The 20,606-nt window shown below is 36.7% G+C and overlaps 1 protein-coding gene across 3 annotated transcripts in view; it reads right to left on the reverse strand.

Annotated features, from left to right (window-relative positions):
• The window catches only part of asic1b (acid-sensing (proton-gated) ion channel 1b), a 355,295-nt gene that overhangs the window by 65,272 nt on the left and 269,417 nt on the right, over nucleotides 1-20,606 (reverse strand). The window contains exon 1 of one of the 3 annotated variants that reach the window (XM_046875192.1): nucleotides 10,170-11,015. The exons of the other annotated variants lie outside the window; for them this stretch is intronic. Coding sequence (XP_046731148.1) covers nucleotides 10,170-10,754 — 585 coding nt within the window. The 5' untranslated portion in view covers nucleotides 10,755-11,015. Of the gene's footprint in view, nucleotides 1-10,169; nucleotides 11,016-20,606 lie in introns of those variants that run through there. 3 annotated transcript variants of the gene reach the window in all.

A 20,606-nucleotide genomic window follows, 5' to 3' on the forward strand; every position in this document is an offset into this window, starting at 1 on the left:
ATGAGTTATACAGATCACTTTTCCTAGGCAAATAAATCATGATTACTGCAGACATTCCCTGGGACCAATACCTAAGAAACATACACTACATATCCAAAATTATGTGGTCACCTGACCATCACAGCCATGCAGCGATTGTCAACAGTGTGGTGACTGGGCAGGCCATTCCATGATAGATAACACTCCTGACTGTTTCCTCTTTAAATAATGTTCACAGTGCTTGGGCTTGGATGTAAGCTTTAGGTCACTGTCTTGTAAAGGGAAGTTGGTTCCAATTAGCCACAGTCCAGACATAATTGCATGGTGTTGACGGATAGAATGGTAGCCATGGTGGTTCAGTTTTCTTTTCACCCAGAATATGTCTCCAACATTCCTTGTTTTAAAACAACCCCAAACCATTCAGTTTTCACCTCTATGTTTGACTGTGGGTGTGAGGCACTTTGCCAAAATCTTCTAATTACGTTCTTTGGGACATTCATTGTCCAATTCTTGTGCGTTTTTGCCTTTTCCCTGGTTAGTTGCATAAAAACATTAGGAACATGCATGTGTCTCAAAAACCAAAGACTAGGTGTTTCCAGCCTTTTGACAGGCACTGTAAAGCACAATAATATGTCTTTGTGTGCTGCAGGATTAAAAAAAATCCTCTTTCATTTAGTGACCGTACTAATGCTCTGCACACTTATACTGGGGCTAAATGGCAACAAACCTTCATAGCTACATAGCTGGGAAAGCCTTCCCAGAAGAGTGGAGGGTATTCTATCATAAAAGAAGGGACTAAATCTGGAACTCACTGCTGCATTGGCAAATAGATATGGTGCACTTTTTAATGCCTTTAAGTTGTTTGCTCCTCTGCTTCCCACTTCAGTCTCAAGGGCGCTATATGATAGTAATAAATGAGCAGTAACAGCAGTAAACAACAAGCTGGGCATTAAACTCATAGACAGTGTGCAAGAAAAAAGTATTCAAACATACAGCTTTGAGGGACTAAGCCAGAAAATAAAATTAGGCCTGCGATAAAATACAGTTCTAATAATAATAAGTTTATGTCCCCTTCCTGCCAGAAGTAATGAAGCCAATCAGGGCTCAGATTCAAGTTGGCAGAAATGCTTAGGGATGCACATTTAATCATTTCAAATCAATACAAAGTCTACGCTGCCAATTATGCTACTACTTTAGACATTCGCTCCTTGTATTATGTGTCTGCAGGACTCTGGTCTTTTCAGAAATAAGGAATTATCAGCGGATAAATTGGTCCCTGTGGAGTCCGTGTCTTAATACTCTTTAATAGGGAACTTTCACACAAGGAATTATTACTTATTCCTAAAACGGGTACAGTCTTTGTGCTAACTGTCTTCATCTGCAGGCAGTGAATCACAGCACAAATGACAGCTTTATATCGTGCCAAAAGAAGTCCACATAAAATGATTCAATCACCAGTCATTCTATCTAATGCTTTAAATCTTACATGTGACCAGAATTGACTGCAGAAAAGACTGCAGTACTGTACTCCATTCTGTATAACAGGTAATCACTTTCTATTGTAGAAGCAACATTTAATGGTAGTAACTCGAATACACTCTAATACAAGTTACACAAATTTGTATTGTCCTGTCAAGCAGACAAACACATGAACATGATGAATAGGACATGTGGCTTTGCATGATTACATGACATACAGCTGTTAACACTTAGGGTGTACTCACTAATTTCAAAGGACAATCTAATTATACTGTACAAGCTGAACATTGACTACTCTAATGTATATCCAATTTTAATTTCTAAAGTATTGTCCCTTAAAAAGATATACAAAAATGGTTGCTGAAATGTGTGGTGTACTCACTTTTGTGAGATACTGTATGTCCCAAAGTGTTTTATGCCTCTTATTAATCAGCAATTCGATTACAATGTTACAATTTATTAATTAGTAGCTTTTTTTATACCAATATATACTTTAATGTTTAATATTTTATTGTAAATCAAAGATAATGTTTTTTAACACAGTAATGTGTTTAATCTAATGTGTTATTGTTTCTATAGTAAGAGTTGAAATTATTGTAGATTAGTCGTGTATAATATATACGTCATGACTTTGTTAATCCAGTCTATTCCTAGTTTTGTTTTAGTTTCTTTTTTGTTATTTTTGTTTGGCTGGTAGGATTTATGAATGTCTGGTAAATAAAAAATTACGTTCATTTCAAACCCTGCTAGTAATATATAAATGTGTTGTTTTTTTCTTTTTTTTTCAAAAACAAATTTTTAATTTGTTGATATAGTAAAGTTTTCTGTATTTAACATAATTAAAAATGTCAGTGTTGTGTAACTGTCAGTTTATACTTGCTATTACAAGAATAGCAGACAACCCACAACTTTAATGTGAAACCTAATGGTTTTTTAATATATAAAATGTTTATTAGACTTCGGCAAGTGTATGGTAAGTAACTGTTTCTATTGAAACAATATCATATAAGAACAAACACATTCATATAATATTACTTTTGTAATGCTGTAGACTCAAGACTTCAGCAGCATTGTGGAGTAAAACTATAATATTATACAAATATAGTAATACAGACAAGACTGCTGAAAACTACAGGCAATACCATGTAACATTTTTAAATGCTTGAATAAATGAATGTTGAAATAAGATGAAAAACACTCAAAAAAACATCATATTGGGTGTGGCTAAATACTATGAAGAGGACAATTAGTTAAAGCCCCTCTGTCTGGGACTCACAGGTTGGAATAACTAAACACAACCGTGAACACAAATGATCAGGATCAGGATTGTTGAACCCAACATGTACACACCTACCCAATGATAGCAGGGTATACAGAGACAAACTAATCAAAAAGTAACACACTACAGGTGAACACAATCAGGTAAAAAAAAAAAAACACTGACAGGACCTAAAAAAAAAAAGAACTGAAAAATCAAATAAAAACATGAGTACAATGAAAATGGGAAAACTGGTTAATGTGAAAAACACCACTAACATACTCAATTGATCTCATCAACCCAGAGCTCATCCAATGATGTCAAATCAACAGCATGAACAGTTAGTTGCTTTGGCTGTTATTATTTAATGTTCACTATACAGTTGTCTGTTTTGATGAGGTAATTATAAAACATTCTCTACTGCTAGCTAGATAGTGTGTAGACAAACAAGGAGGTGACGTATGTTTTTTTTTTTTTACTTGACTGCACTTTAGACATATATGTTGCACCCATAATTATCCATAATTAGCCATACTAATTGTACATCATTTGTGGGATGTAACATGCTTTGGGAAGCCAGACACAAGTGTGTGGTTAGTTAGGGCAGTTCCTAATGAAGACATTACCAGGAAAAACACAGGAATACGATGTTCCCCAGCAAAACCGTTGGTCATCCCAGGTCAGAATCTCAAAACAACTATCTGATCTCCCCTTCAGCCACTGCTTGCAACCTTGAAGTAACCATGGACAATCAATTGTCCTTTTTCTCACACGTTGCTAATGAGACTGGTTCTTGTCGGTTCCTTCACTACAACATCAGAAGAATTTGACCATTCCATCCACACAGGCTGCTCAGGTGCTTGTTTAGTCTCTTTCATTTTGAGACTGGACTTCTGCAACACTCTGCTGGCAGGTCTACATCTGGACATCATTCGTCCACTGCAAGTGATCCAAAACACAGCTGCGTGGCTTGTGTTCAACCTGCCCAAGTTCTCCCACACCACTCCACTGCTGTGCTTCCTCCACTGGCTTTCAGAAGCTGCACTCATCAGATTCAAAACACTGATGCTTGCCTACAAAGCCAAAAATTGTCTTCTTACCTCATAGACCTCTTTACTCCACGCACTGCACCATGCTACCTAATTTCTACTAGCACTGCTTGACTGGTTCCACCTTTTCTCGGGATAAGAGGTAAGCATACTTCAAGGATCTTCTCTGTTGTGGCACAATGGTGGTGTAACACATTTTCCCTAGATGGCCGAACACTGTTATTGGCTATCTTCAAGTGACGGGTGACTTCCTGAAACATTTAAACTAACACTTTTCCTCGTTTGCTATGTCTTTGTTTAAAAAAAAATCCTTGATTCTATTCATTGATCAAGACTTGCAGCACTTTTGCACGCCACTCTGGATCAGGGCATCTGCTAAATGCCGTAAACGTTTATTTACGGCATTTAGCACATGATTTGGTAGTAAATCTAATCATGCGAAACACAGAGCAGGTATACACAGTCAGGTAACAAACAAATGACAGGACAGTGACATTCTACGACTGAGACAGAAAATCAAAACAAACACATGGTGGTTATCACCATGGGAACCGTGACACAAATGGGGAACCTTGGACAGAGGGAAGATTTGTTGCTGAAGTTCGTGCTGTATTTTATGGCCCACAAAGCCAACATCTTCCTGATTATAAAGCTATTGCATATTTATGTTTAATATTCAGTGTTTGGGAGCATAAATGTGACCATACAATTGACATTAACCCTGGCTCCACTGGATTTCATCTTTGTTGTATATTTTTTAGCATTAAAGCATTAAAACCTTTTCCAAATGAATGCATGCAACTGTATATATTTTGGATGAAAAAAAAAAGATCTTCAAAAAAACATGTTGAAACACAGACGCAGTAATTTGTGCAGGCATGTTTTTCTCTGATTGCATCAGGGGAAAACGCTGCTAAAGATATTGGGGAACATGCTGGAAATGGAAATGAATCATACATGGGGAGTGAGCTTCAGCTCAGTAATTATGATGTTTCCTTCAAGCCCAACTGTGCCACAATCTCGGCACTGATAGTGCGAAGTAGAGGCAATTTAAATGAGACAATCTACGCAAAGGCCCCTCAGAGACTCCTGCAACCCACAAGGCAGTTGATCTAGTTTCAACTGTGCAAAGGCTTTGCACTTTTAAATTATCCTGTAATTGAATTATGTGGTATGAAAAACGAGTATTAGGATGCAAGTGCATGTGTGTGGGCGAGAGCAGGAGAGAGGTCTGAGGTGGGTAAAAATGTAAAACTATGATTCATGCTGAGCGCCAGAATATATCCATTAATGGAAATGTAATGAAAATGGCAGTGAAGCATTAAAAACTCAACCAGCGAGGGTAAAAATGTACAATAATAATCCTATGATTTATTTAGTATTTTCAATCATTTTAGTCTGACAAACTTTTGCTATCAACATATCACAAGTTGCTAATATTTAGCCGCATACAATACTTAATAACTTTATGATGTTTGCTTAAGCATTACCTGTTGACCGAAATGCAAATTGATATTAGTAATGTTGATCATTTACAACACAATTGAAATCCAATAATTAGGACTGTATGGTCGGCTTGACAAAAAACAACAACTTTTGCACAGGTGTCATTAAACATAACTTATTTCCCTGACATTTTTGCTAGAAATATGTTCCGCTAAAAGTAAGTAAATTAAAGGAGCTTTTATTTGTGACATGTACACTGCAGTAGAGTGAAATTCTGTCTTCGCATATCTCATTAGGAAGCTGGGGTCAGGGTGGAAGTTCAGCCATAATAGAGCACCCCGAGAGCAGGGAGGGATAGGGGCCTTGCTCAGGAGCCCGACAGCAACAGCTTGGCTCGGCTTAAACCCACCGCCTTATTACATTACAAATTTTATTACAATTTGCTACTTTTTTTTTTATTCTTATATGATCATAGACCCAATCACCAGATACTATAGGCTGGGTCTATGAAAACTATGATACATTTAATGTTATTCAACAATAATTATTCTACATTTTGGCCTTCTTTATTCACCAAAATGGTGCTTTTGTCCAGCAAAAACTTTTACAAAATCTAAATCTAATTTAATGTAAAAAATGTGTTTTTATAAAAAAGCTAAAGATCACCAAAAAAACATGTTTTGCATCGATGCATTGGCTGTATATTGGTATGATAATGAACTGTATACATTCTGTTAATGGAACAAATTGTTGGCATGTTAATAGCTTGTGTTCCTTAAAAATAAAGAAGAGAACTGCAGAAGATTGTCATTAGACATACATAAAACAAACAACAGGCACGTTAACATTAAAGCAATGTTTTTTTTTACATTTTCAGTTCATGGATTTTACTGATTTTGATTTTGTGCTGAATTCAAACTATTATTAATATTAAATATATTCAAACTATTATTAATATTACATATAGTTGTTTTCAATATTCTCTTCTAATATATTAGAACGCCCACTGGTTATTGGATTCGAAAAAGAAATAGAAATGGTGGCTGTATGTTGTCTGTGGAATACTTTTTAATCATAGAAAGTGATTGCTATGTGACTTCACTGGTAGTAAAAGAAAAATGCTGTGCTTAGAATTTTGCCAATTCAAGCAGTTTTCCGGAATCAAAAATAGACAATAGAAAACATTTTTTTAGGAAGCTGAAGAAAAGCAATTTGCAATTTGGCTGCAAAAAATGTGTAAAATCTTCTTCTGTCTGAAACAAAATATTGTCATCTAACAGTGTTGATGTAGTGGTAGTAGTAGCTTGTTTATTAAGACTTTGGACTTTGGATTAGAAGGTCATGTGCTCAAACCAACAAGTTACCACTGCTGGGCTCTTCAGCAAGGGCCTTAACCCCTCAACTGCTCAGCTATATAAAATGTAATAACTGTAAGTATACGGGCATCTGCCAATGTATTGACATTTTTACAAGGAGCTGTGAATTAAACTTTTATAGAAGGAGTCTCCAGTGTCAGAAATGTACCATTATATAAGAGGATTTAAAGTTTTTTCAAGGTTCTTGAAAACATCATAAGCTGAGTTTTATTCTAAATTCAGGACAGAAAAAAAAGATGCTGGCCAAAAAAGAAAAAAAAAAAAAAAAGAAGTTCAATAATAGTAAATATTAGTTATGTTAAATTGTATAAAAGTACAACAGTTTTTTTTTTATTTTTATTTTATTTTTTACGTTAAACCATAATATCACTTTGTTTTCCAAAATTGAAAAGATAGAATCATTTGGTGGAAATTATTATGTATAAAGTGTAAGATTATAATATTCCACTTGGAATTCAAATTTCCTTATATGGTCTCATCTTGCTATTGTACATATCCATTAGGGTTTTTTCTCTTGTACTCCTTCCATACTTTTAGTTAGTGTGCACCATTACATAGAAATGTGCACATACCTTGCAAAAACATATAAATATACATAACGAAAGGTAATTACAGCCCATGTAATTATGTAGCTCTATTAAACACCATATTTTGCATTTCTATGAGAAAGATAAAAGAACACAAGGAAACTATTCTAGGGACAAGGGAGGGTATACTGTTGTTAACCCCCCAATGGCATATAATTCCCCCCATAATAGTGTGACGCCCATTTAAACTATTTACCTGTTTTTCTGCTGACGTTTATTACACAGCATATGCTTACATACTTGAATTCAGGTAATTATGCAATGATTATATATGTGTTTAACCTTTTTATGGTAGATGCTGAATTATTTGTAAGGTGCGGGGTGGAGCATTGTGCGGGGGGGAGGAGCCTAGAGTGGCAAAAAGGCCAGAAACGGTTCTTTGTGAACATATTCATAGACGTCTGAATATCATGCTTCATGTGTGGGACTTTCATTACTATTTGAACAAAATACGAAATAAAAGGGCACCCACCGGGTTTTGGCGGGTTGACTATATTTAGGGTACAAGAAAAATTATGCAAATTGGATTTATAGGGATAAATACTGTGTCTCAATGAGCATATCTTCACACAAGAGTTTGTGTGTCCTATTGTGAATGTGTGTATGTGTGTAATCAAGCACAGGTCTATGCACATTTCTAAGAACTTTTACATACTGACTAAAAGTACAGAAGGTCTACATTTGGAGGCTACACCTTGATTACAAAAAGGGTTTTAAAAATGTGTAAAAAACAAAAAACAAAAAAAACCAATAGTTTTGTACAAACGCAAAATAAAAGAGAACATTTTCAGAAATTTAAATTCAGAGTGGAATATTGTAATGATGCACTTTCACCATATAATTTCATCTTTCAAATGGAAAATGAAAATTTGTGTGTAGCCAATTATGACCATTCATTTTTTCGTTTCCAAAGTGACTTGCCTAGATTCCTATTCTGAACATTTTCCTTACAAAAAGCGGCCAAGAATAACCTAATATTAGAGGTGAAGGCTATTAGAGTGCCACTGCAAGCACACTGTAAATTGTAATTAGTTACCCTTGTTTAAAAAAAAAAAAAAAAAAAAGAATAGTAATAGTAATAATAATAAAATACAAATTAAGAAGGTGATCAAATTATTATTATTAAGATTTTATTGGTTTTGAACACTTGTGGGTTTTCAAAATAATCCAAAAACAATTTTATATTTGTTCATCTATTTACTTATTTATCGATGTTATTTTTATTTTATTTTTACGTTAAACCATAATATCACTTTGTTTTCCAAAATTGAAAAGATAGAATCATTTGGTGGAAATTATTATGTATAAAGTGTAAGATTATAATATTCCACTTGGAATTCAAATTTCCTTATATGGTCTCATCTTGCTATTGTACATATCCATTAGGGTTTTTTCTCTTGTACCCCTTCCATACTTTTAGTTAGTGTGCACCATTACATAGAAATGTGCACATACCTTGCAAAACATATAAATATACATAACGAAAGGTAATTACAGCCCATGTAATTATGTAGCTCTATTAAACACCATATTTTGCATTTCTATGAGAAAGATAAAAGAACACAAGGTATACTGTTGTTAACCCCCCAATGGCATATAATTCCCCCCATAATAGTGTGACGCCCATTTAAACTATTTACCTGTTTTTCTGCTGACGTTTATTACACAGCATATGCTTACATACTTGAATTCAGGTAATTATGCAATGATTATATATGTGTTTAACCTTTTTATGGTAGATGCTGAATTATTTGTAAGGTGCGGGGTGGAGCATTGTGCGGGGGGGAGGAGCCTAGAGTGGCAAAAAGGCCAGAAACGGTTCTTTGTGAACATATTCATAGACGTCTGAATATCATGCTTCATGTGTGGGACTTTCATTACTATTTGAACAAAATACGAAATAAAAGGGCACCCACCGGGTTTTGGCGGGTTGACTATATTTAGGGTACAAGAAAAATTATGCAAATTGGATTTATAGGGATAAATACTGTGTCTCAATGAGCATATCTTCACACAAGAGTTTGTGTGTCCTATTGTGAATGTGTGTATGTGTGTAATCAAGCACAGGTCTATGCACATTTCTAAGAACTTTTACATACTGACTAAAAGTACAGAAGGTCTACATTTGGAGGCTACACCTTGATTACAAAAAGGGTTTTAAAAATGTGTAAAAAACAAAAAACAAAAAAAACCAATAGTTTTGTACAAACGCAAAATAAAAGAGAACATTTTCAGAAATTTAAATTCAGAGTGGAATATTGTAATGATGCACTTTCACCATATAATTTCATCTTTCAAATGGAAAATGAAAATTTGTGTGTAGCCAATTATGACCATTCATTTTTTCGTTTCCAAAGTGACTTGCCTAGATTCCTATTCTGAACATTTTCCTTACAAAAAGCGGCCAAGAATAACCTAATATTAGAGGTGAAGGCTATTAGAGTGCCACTGCAAGCACACTGTAAATTGTAATTAGTTACCCTTATTTAAAAAAAAAGCATGCATACTTAAAAAATCATGCAAACCATTTGCCTTAAGTAAAGTGAAATAGTATTAATGTTTTGTACTCACAAATGTTTATTTAGAGTAGTTTTCTTACACGAGAGTTGCAGAAAAACTCTGTAGTGTACTTGATTATTTACCTTAGATGTACTTCTTGACTTAGAATAGACTAAACAGTTTTACTAAAACTTTTTTCAAAACCTAAATCATCCAAGTGAAATATGTACTGTGCAACCAATGCCACACATTTCCCTGAAAATAACTGGAAATTGGAATAAAAGTGGATTATTATATTCAGAGACTTAAATGAGTCCATCTTTCAAATTTGGACAAGTATGTTACAGGTGTGTTACAGTGCAGCTGCAGGTCTTGAGTTAGATTTTGCAATGAACCAAACCTTATAGAGCCAAAAGAAACTTGTTAAAAATGATGCAACCAAACGCGTATACAACAGATCCAAGTTGTGCGCGCACGCGCGCATTCACACACTTACGGTACTGAAGTTGCGCGGGCCGCAGCGCTCGCCCTGAAAGCGGCAGTACAGCAGCATTTCCTCGAGCTGATGCCCGAGTCGGTCCAGCAGCTGCCTCATGGAGGGCTGCGCCTCGCGCGGCGGAGGCAAAAAGCGACTGAAATCTAGCGCGCGGAACGGCGTGGCCGCGTCCCCCCGCGCGCCCAGAGCCTCCGCCGCGCCTGCGGCCACCTGCCGGTTTTTGCCGAGTAACCCGAGCCAGCGTCCCGCGCTGAAAATGTCCGGTTTGCTCATGCGCCGCGGCAGGAGCAGGTTACGGTTGCAGATGGTGACCGCGGGGAAGACGAGGCGCGTGGCGTACACCACGTGCGCCTTGGTGTGCACGGGCGCCGACAGCAGGTAACGCACGCGGTTCGAGGACCACGCGATAAGGAGCGCGAGCGACGCGAGGAACGCGAGGAGCCAGGCGGCGCGCCGCGGGTACGATCCACCCAGGAAGACGTGCCTGAGCCCGTGAAAGGTCGTGTGCTTCAGGAAGAGCTCGCTTGCCTCGCGCACCGAGCTGCGCTCGCGCTTCCCGTTCGCCGTCGACTCACTCAAGCACATGTTGAAAAAGAAGGAAAACCGGACAGACGCGGTGTGAGCGCGGGCGCGATCCGCCTCCCCGGAGACTGGGTAGGTTTCCCCGGTGCGCGGCGAAGGCGCATGGCCGCGCGGTGCCCGTCAAAGCGCGCGCGCCCTGTTGCACTGTCATTGGCACGTCGCCTTACGCGCTCTGCCGATGGATGGGGAGGGTCCGCGTACGCTTCAGCGTCAGTCAAAGACTTCAGCGTCCTCTCAGCTTGATGTCAGAGAAATCCCTCACTCGTGCTTGAAGGCGTGAAGCACAGAAACACTGCTGCTTTTTCTTTCCAGGGAAAAAGTAGTCATTGGGGCATGCTCAGAAACTCTCGAGTGGTCTCCAAAAAAAAAAACGTCACAGACGTCATAATGCACTTTGAGATGCATTATGGAGTGTGTTATTCTGCTTATAGATGTCTGAGTGATTTAGGAACGACATAAATCATATTATTCTTTATAATTAGATTCAATGATTTAATGGAAACGTCTTGGCATCTAAGAATCAAAATTCCTGCCATCACTTACATTATAAAGTATATTCCATTTCTCACTTTCTCCCTCTTTCTTTATGCAACACAGTGTCTTTCTGTCAAGAAACTGGATCGTACCATATCTTAAACCTCTTCCTTCCTGTAGTCCTTTCCATACTGAAAACTGTACATAAATATTTCAAAAGTGTATTCTAACAAGATACATCACTGCCTTAATGAATATGTTAGAACTGGCACATCAATTTAAACACGTCATTTGTGCCACAGCAAGACCTGTCTGGGTCATGCTGGTACACAAAATATAATACGTATTTAACCACAATGAGATATAAATACTGTACAAATACAAGTTCTTTCCTATTGAAAGAAGAATCCATTGTAACAGAAATGTATGACTTGTGATCAGTGGTCAGTTATTAATATGTGATGGTTGTTTGGATGCACTAGTGATTGGTAATTAGTCATTGGGAATAAAAGCAACCAGTGATTGGCCAGTGGTGTCAATGACTTAATGTAGGGCAACAATAGTGTTCAGGAATTAGTCATTGGGAACAATAATCAGTAATATTTAATTGTAGAAAAGCAAAAATAATCAGTAATTAATAATGGGGAACAATAGTGATTGACTGTAGGGGAAACATTGTTCATCAATGATTAATCATTGGGATTAATGGTGATCAGTGATTGGTCACTGATGAAAACAGTGGTGTTGGGAACAATTTTGTTCACTGTGTGATGACTGGAAGCAATAGGGGTCAGTGATTGGCTGCAGGAAAGCAATAGTGTTTATTGACTGGTTAAAAAACAATGGTGATCAGGGATTAGTTGCAGGGAAACAACAACTGGTGAAAAAGCCCATAGGACTTTGGGGTCTAAAGATTTGGCATAAAATACAAGGTAGGAAATGAAAACTTGCCAGCATTTAAACAAAAACTTCCAAAGAGGCAACAGATATAGCATGTTATATGATGTAGTTTAATGAACCCTTTGTAACTAAAGCTAATGCATTTAATTACCAAAAGTATGCCATATTCAAAACAAATATTAAATATTTATACTGCTCAACAGGTCCACACATTATACTGACTTACTCTCTCTTCCTTTGTTTTCAAAAGCGCTCACTTCTTTGGACTATAATATAATATTTAATATGCTTCTGTTTAAAAAAAAAAAAAAAGAATAGTAATAGTAATAATAATAAAATACAAATTAAGAAGGTGATCAAATTATTATTATTATTAAGATTTTATTGGTTTTGAACACTTGTGGGTTTTCAAAATAATCCAAAAAACAATTTTTATATTTGTTCATCTATTTACTTATTTATCGATGTTATTTTTTATTTTCATACAGGATGCTTCTGAATATCAAACAATGTGCTGCCTCACCGGGTTGCTAAAGACAGATCAAATGTGGCAGTGTGCATCTGCTCTCTACTGATCAACCTTCATTTGTTTCAATGTACGGTTTTCCAGAATGTGAAGTAAACACTAGACTATCTGATTGTTCTGTTGAAATTCATTGTTACAATTAGTCCACCCTGATTATGCCAATCTTCCATGTATTGATCCCTCAAAATTACTACAATATAGTGGAAAATAATCCAATCTGGCAACCTGTATCTCTTAAGTGCATGACAAGATATCAGATATAAAGTTTGTAAAAAAATAAAACAGGTCTTGCTTATGACCTGCTCTGTCAGTTGATAAGCATGAAGTATGTTTCCTGGTATCAGGTTTTCAGGCTATAAATGCAATTTAAGCAGCTATGATTCATTTTGATTGAATCCCCTGCTCAGTGGGGTTATATTTCTTGTTTTGTGAAAACAAATAAACAATCTGTGCATGCTGAAACAAATTTCTCTCACTCAGTCTGCTCAGTGGATTGATGAGATGATTCATTAAATATCGCAAAACACACTGTATACACAATATCAGATCTCTTAGCGCTGTATCAAACACATTTATGTCAAGATGCACCTAATTTCCCCTAAACAAGAAAAAAACAGAATTAGAACATTAGAAACAACCTCAGTCATTACTCAGATAAATCTGTGTTGCTGAGTCTGTATTTGAATACTGGAACCTGATTGGTGCTTGTATTTTATGATGCAATGACACTTGAATATATTGCATAGCCTGCCACTGCACAGGTCCACACATTATACTGACTTACTCTCTCTTCCTTTGTTTTCAAAAGCGCTCACTTCTTTGGACTATAATATAATATTTAATATGCTTCTGTTTAAAAAAAAAAAAAAAGAATAGTAATAGTAATAATAATAAAATACAAATTAAGAAGGTGATCAAATTATTATTATTATTAAGATTTTATTGGTTTTGAACACTTGTGGGTTTTCAAAATAATCCAAAAACAATTTTATATTTGTTCATCTATTTACTTATTTATCGATGTTATTTTTATTTCATACAGGATGCTTCTGAATATCAAACAATGTGCTGCCTCACCGGGTTGCTAAAGACAGATCAAATGTGGCAGTGTGCATCTGCTCTCTACTGATCAACCTTCATTTGTTTCAATGTACGGTTTTCCAGAATGTGAAGTAAACACTAGACTATCTGATTGTTCTGTTGAAATTCATTGTTACAATTAGTCCACCCTGATTATGCCAATCTTCCATGTATTGATCCCTCAAAATTACTACAATATAGTGGAAAATAATCCAATCTGGCAACCTGTATCTCTTAAGTGCATGACAAGATATCAGATATAAAGTTTGTAAAAAAATAAAACAGGTCTTGCTTATGACCTGCTCTGTCAGTTGATAAGCATGAAGTATGTTTCCTGGTATCAGGTTTTCAGGCTATAAATGCAATTTAAGCAGCTATGATTCATTTTGATTGAATCCCCTGCTCAGTGGGGTTATATTTCTTGTTTTGTGAAAACAAATAAACAATCTGTGCATGCTGAAACAAATTTCTCTCACTCAGTCTGCTCAGTGGATTGATGAGATGATTCATTAAATATCGCAAAACACACTGTATACACAATATCAGATCTCTTAGCGCTGTATCAAACACATTTATGTCAAGATGCACCTAATTTCCCCTAAACAAGAAAAAAACAGAATTAGAACATTAGAAACAACCTCAGTCATTACTCAGATAAATCTGTGTTGCTGAGTCTGTATTTGAATACTGGAACCTGATTGGTGCTTGTATTTTATGATGCAATGACACTTGAATATATTGCATAGCCTGCCACTGCACAGAACCCCAAGTATGTTTTTTGCATGTTCTTACCAAGTTTTTTTTTGTAGGTGTCCTCTAGGTTCTATGTTTCCCTCACAAGAACACTCTGTTGAATAGGTGAATTGATCCATCAGTGTGTGAATGAGTGAGGGCATCTCACCTACAGTCTATATCTGCTTGTTCCCAGGGATAGAATTGAGAAGAAACTAAAAGAACTCATGACCTTGACCAGGATCAAGCATTTATGAAAGACACATGCACAATTGAATGTTATTTCTCACTGCTGTGGGTATGACACCCAAACTGTTTAACTTTGCATTTTTATTTCATATTGCCTTCATTTCGATTTATTCTGAGCTCCTGTGGCATGTCAATTTTCCACTGAGGATCTACAATGTGTTTAGTTTAACTTTTATTTTTTTTTTATGCTTTTATTTCCTGAAATATGGCTTTCGAATGTGAAATCAAACCTCAAAATCTGAATGCATAATTCCCAAACAGCTACAGAGTGTACAGAAGCCATTTCTTCATTTTAGCTGTGGCGCATTTATAACATGTGGGAAGCCATTTGAATTTTAGCCACTGGACGAATGCAGATGAACAAATCCGTCCCGTTGAGCTGTTGAGCGCTGAGAGGAAACGATTACTCTGCTACATCCGTGACTGAAAAAACATACCACCATTCTCTGATGACCCACTTCTCAGTCAGAAGCTAAAGATCACTTAAAGGTTGCCATATTTTAGTTATGAACTTATCATCCACAGTTTTCTTTCCTTCTGTCTTTAAAGAAAAAAAATCCCTTCCTTCTTCCAAATGGTGCCAAATTCCTTTCCAGAAGCTTGTTATGCTCGACCAACAGCAGCTACCAATCTTGTATACGGTGCTCGAGTAATCCAGGGTTCATTTGTTCTTTCTAATAACAGATTATAGGTTCTTGTTTTCTTGCATTTTTCAATTAATACATTTTAAATTTAAGAGCAGCTGTAATGGATTATATAGGGATCTATTAATCATTTTAATTTTACCATTATTTTTGGTCGGTTCAATTGCAGATAATATTGCACTTAGAGTCTTTATGATTACTTGGCAAATACAAAACTTTTCCTTCTAAATTGTGACTGAATGGCTGAAAGTGGAAAATAAAATAAAAGTTTGTTGGACAATATTCCTGTGTTTTCTTTGGTATACTAGCTGACAATTTTTTAATGGATAGTGTTAACCATCACTTCTACACATATATAAATCAATTAACTTTACGACTACTAAAATATTAGATAGATAGATAGATAGATAGATAGATAGATAGATAGATAGATAGATAGATAGATAGATAGATAGATAGATAGATAGATAGATAGATAGATAGATAGATAGATATTTATTCTCCCAGTACCAGTCATAATGTCTATATGTTTCATGTATAGTTTTTCGGGTTTACATGCTTATATTGATTATGTTGATATAACCTCAACATGTAACAGCATGGGCTTTGGTGCTGATCTGGGTGTAGGTCCATATTAGGCAGCAAGTCATTTTCTTTTCCTAAAATTTGATGTGTTAGAAGCAGGAAAAATGGGCGAGCTAAGGATTTGAACGAGTTTGACGAGAGACAAATTGTGATCGCTAGACGACTGGGACAGAGCATCTCCAAAACTGCAGCTCTTGTGGGATGTTCCCGGTCTGCAGTGGTCAGTATCTATCAAAAGTTGTCCAAGGAATTAACAGGGCAACAAGGTCATGGGTGGCTGAGCCTCACTGATGCATGTGGGGGGCGAAGGCTGGCACATGTGGTCCCATCCACCAGAGCTGCTGTAGCACACATTGCTGACCAAGTTAATGCTGTTATCATTCGATGGGTCAGGACTTTATTTTGAAGAATACATGAAATACATAAATACATGAAATAGAAGACTCTTCTCTTTCACCAGAAGAGTTTGATGATATTAGTTGATATTATGGTTGTTTGATTAACTGGTTTGTCGTTTAGTCAAACCAGTCAAAGTGGCATTTCAACAATGTTCCTCCAGGACCAAGATGCTCTCTAAGACAACATAGAGTTACCTAAGACATAACAGAACTAACTATAACATCAATAGACCTGCACACAGGACTGTATACAGTGCATGTATGAAAACAACACAATGCAGTACAATAAGGACAACAGCACAGTAAATTTCAGTTCAACACTGACCAGTAGACACAGCTAATATGGATATTAAGTAAAGTGTAAATGGCATTGTTTATATAATAATATATATGACTTTGCTTATTTTTTGGGATTTTTCTGCCTGCCTTATACTTAATAAAGCTTACTCCCAGCATTTGGTGGCAAATTTTGTGACATCAATCTTACTGGTAAACATTTATAATTTTTTATCTGTTTGAGTTCAGAGACAATCAGATTTGACCATCCACGACTCTAAAAAGGGTCTAATGGCTGGTGCAGTGTTCTATTGCATTACATTGCATGCTGCGGGTGGGTCTCAGTTTGTCTTTTGGCTGCTTTTGTAGTCCCAAGTGCACTCACGCACCCTTCAATCAGTGGCCCAGGGTGCACAAGTAATCTCCCTTTAGTGAGCGAACTGCTCTGTAAGCGAATTGTTCTATGAATACTTTTAACCTGGCCAGAGGATCACAGTGATTTGTATCACAGTAACTTCATATCTAAGTATTTCAAATCGTCTCACTATAAACATGTACTTTTGACACCATGATATAAAACTAAATATTCTGGATTTCAGAACATTTTCTTTTAAAACCTAAGCCTTAGTGGCAACTCACCTTTTTTTCCCTGCCATACGCCATATAATCATCAGAGAACATAAGTGTCTTTTGTCAATATGAAAAGCTATTTTCATGACATGCCCAAAGAGCTTTTTTGATACAGCAAGCTAACCTTGAGTGTTGCTCAAGTTTCTACTACTATCCTGAATAACTGCCAGTTGCCATGGTTTCCCTTGAGGCTTGGGAAGTAATGGACTAACTGCATAAATAGCTACAGGACAACCAATATGATCATAAGATGTTTACAGCTAAGCAGAAGTGCAAATATTTACAACTATATATGTAGCTGTAGCATTTATAAATGACTTCTTGCTAATGCAGGAGACACCTAAACACTTTTCTGCTCTCTAAGTGGTCAGATGAAACAACAATGAAAAAATTAATGAATGAACGAACAAATGAATGAATGAATGAATGAATGAATGAATGAATTAATTAATTAATGAATGGTCAATTCATTAAAAGGAAAAAAAAATGTGATAGTGAAAGACTGGGACTGGGCTAAAGAGATGCCAAAGAGAACATCTAACAATTAATTTCGCCTGTTTAGGGGCACTGTACAGTTCAGGAATTTTGATGTTATTTTTAATACATCCATGACTAAAAAACTTTATTTCGGCTTCTTCCATTAGGGGTTGCCACAGCGGATCATACGCATGTTTGATTTGGCACGTTTTTACGCTGGATGCCCTTCCTAACGCAACCCTCCCCATTTATCCGGGCTCGGGACCGGCACTAAGAGTGGCTGGGGTTGGTTCCCTGACTGGGGATCAAAACCAGGCCGCAGCAGTGAGAGCGCCGCATCCTAACCACTAGACCACCAGGGAACCTAATACATCCATGACTTCAGTACATGCTTTATATATATATATATATATATATATATATATATATATATATATATATATATATATATATATATATACAGGAGTGCAGAATTATCAGGCAAATGAGTATTTTGACCACATCATCCTCGTTATGCATGTTGTCTTACTCCAAGCTGTATAGGCTGGAAAGCCTACTACCAATTAAGCATATTAGGTGATGTGCATCTCTGTAATGAGAAGGGTGTGGTCTAATGACATCAACACCCTATATCAGGTGTGCATAATTATTAGGCAACTTCCTTTCCTTTGGCAAAATGGGTCAAAAGAAGGACTTGACAGGCTCAGAAAAGTCAAAAATAGTGAGATATATTGCAGAGGGATGCAGCAGTCTTAAAATAGCCAAGCTTCTGAAGCGTGATCATCGAACAATCAAGCGTTTCATTCAAAATAGTCGACAGGGTCGCAAGAAGCGTGTGGAAAAACCAAGGCGCAAAATAACTGCCCGTGAACTGAGAAAAGTCAAGCGTGCAGCTGCCAAGATGCCACTTGCCACCAGTTTGGCCATATTTCAGAGCTGCAACATCACTGAGTGCCCAAAAGCACAAGGTGTGCAATACTCAGAGACATGGCCAAGGTAAGAAAGGCAGAAAGTCGACCACCACTGAACAAGACACACAAGCTGAAACGTCAAGACTGGGCCAAGAAATATCTCAAGACTGATTTTTCTAAGGTTTTATGGACTGATGAAATGAGAGTGAGTCTTGATGGGCCAGATGGATGGGCCCGTGGCTGGATTGGTAAAGGGCAGAGAGCTCCAGTCCGACTCAGACGCCAGCAAGGTGGAGGTGGAGTACTGGTTTGGGCTGGTATCATCAAAGATGAGCTTGTGGGGCCTTTTCGGGTTGAGGATGGAGTCAAGCTGAACTCCCAGTCCTACTGCCAGTTTCTGGAAGACACCTTCTTCAAGCAGTGGTACAGGAAGAAGTCTGCATCCTTCAAGAAAAACATGATTTTCATGCAGGACAATGCTCCATCACACACGCCCAAGTACTCCACAGCGTGGCTGGCAAGAAAGGGTATAAAAGAAGAAAATCTAATGATATGGCCTCCTTGTTCACCTGATCTGAACCCCATTGAGAACCTGTGGTCCATCATCAAATGTGCGATTTACAAGGAGGGAAAACAGTACACCTCTCTGAACAGTGTCTGGGAGGCTGTGGTTGCTGCTGCACGCAATGTTGATGGTGAACAGATCAAAACACTGACAGAATCCATGGATGGCAGGCTTTTGAGTGTCCTTGCAAAGAAAGGTGGCTATATTGGTCACTGATTTGTTTTTGTTTGGTTTTGAATGTCAGAAATGTATATTTGTGAATGTTGAGATGTTATATTGGTTTCACTGGTAAAATAAATAATTGAAATGGGTATGAATTTGTTTTTGTTGTTGCCTAATAATTATGCACAGTAATAGTCACCTGCACACACAGATATCCCCTAAAATAGCTAAAACTAAAAACTACTTCCAAAAATATTCAGCTTTGATATTAATGAGTTTTTTGTGTTCATTGAGAACATGGTTGTTGTTCAAATTAAATCCTCAAATAAAATTAATCCTCAAAAATACAACTTGCCTAATAATTCTGCACTCCCTGTATACATATACATATACATATATATATATATATATATAAGTTTCCACTGTATTCTATTCAATTATGTGCAAGCATGTTCTGTTTGTTGTTGCACTGTAGGACCAACAAATCCATTTCACAATGTTATATTGAAATATTTATGCAATATGTATTTTAAAAGCAACCTTGAACAAATTATTTTCCATCGAGTTTTATTCAGGGCATTTAAATTTTGAATATCTGCAGCTGCAGCACCAGACATCACAACAATACACAGATTGGTATGAAGCCGTCTATACTGAGGCCCATACTGTATGCTTATAAAGCCTATTAATGATAGTTATGGCAGATGATTATGTGATTATGTGATTAGGGAAGTGGCAGCTCAGGTTGTACTTTTACTCATTTGAATTCAGAAGGTCCTGAATTCAAATTCTAGCACATCCATGATGCCATCCCTGGGCCCTTGAGCAAGGCCCTTAACCCACTATAGCTCAGTTTTTATAAATGAGATCATTTTAAGCTGCCCTAGACAAGGGCCTCAGCAAAATGCCATAAATGTAAATGTAAAATTACATTTGATTACAGCGCCCTCTAGAGGTTATGCAATTAGGCTGGGGCTAAAATGTAACTAAAAAATAAGAACAAGGTGGATTGTCGCTTTACAATATATTTTTCTTGTTACCTTAAAATGCCTTTAGATAAACAAATAAATAATTACACATTGTTTAGTAAAATTACAAATTACACAAAGACACATGAGAAAAGTATAGTAAGTAAGTTAGTAAATAGTGGTTTTCTAGCTCTTCTGTTTGGCATTCAGGAAATTGGAAATCATAAACATGTCTGATTATACTTCTGTGCATGTGTTCTTCTATACCTATTAATTTA

This window comes from Silurus meridionalis, chromosome 19, assembly GCF_014805685.1.
Source record: "Silurus meridionalis isolate SWU-2019-XX chromosome 19, ASM1480568v1, whole genome shotgun sequence".
NCBI lineage: Eukaryota > Metazoa > Chordata > Actinopteri > Siluriformes > Siluridae > Silurus > Silurus meridionalis.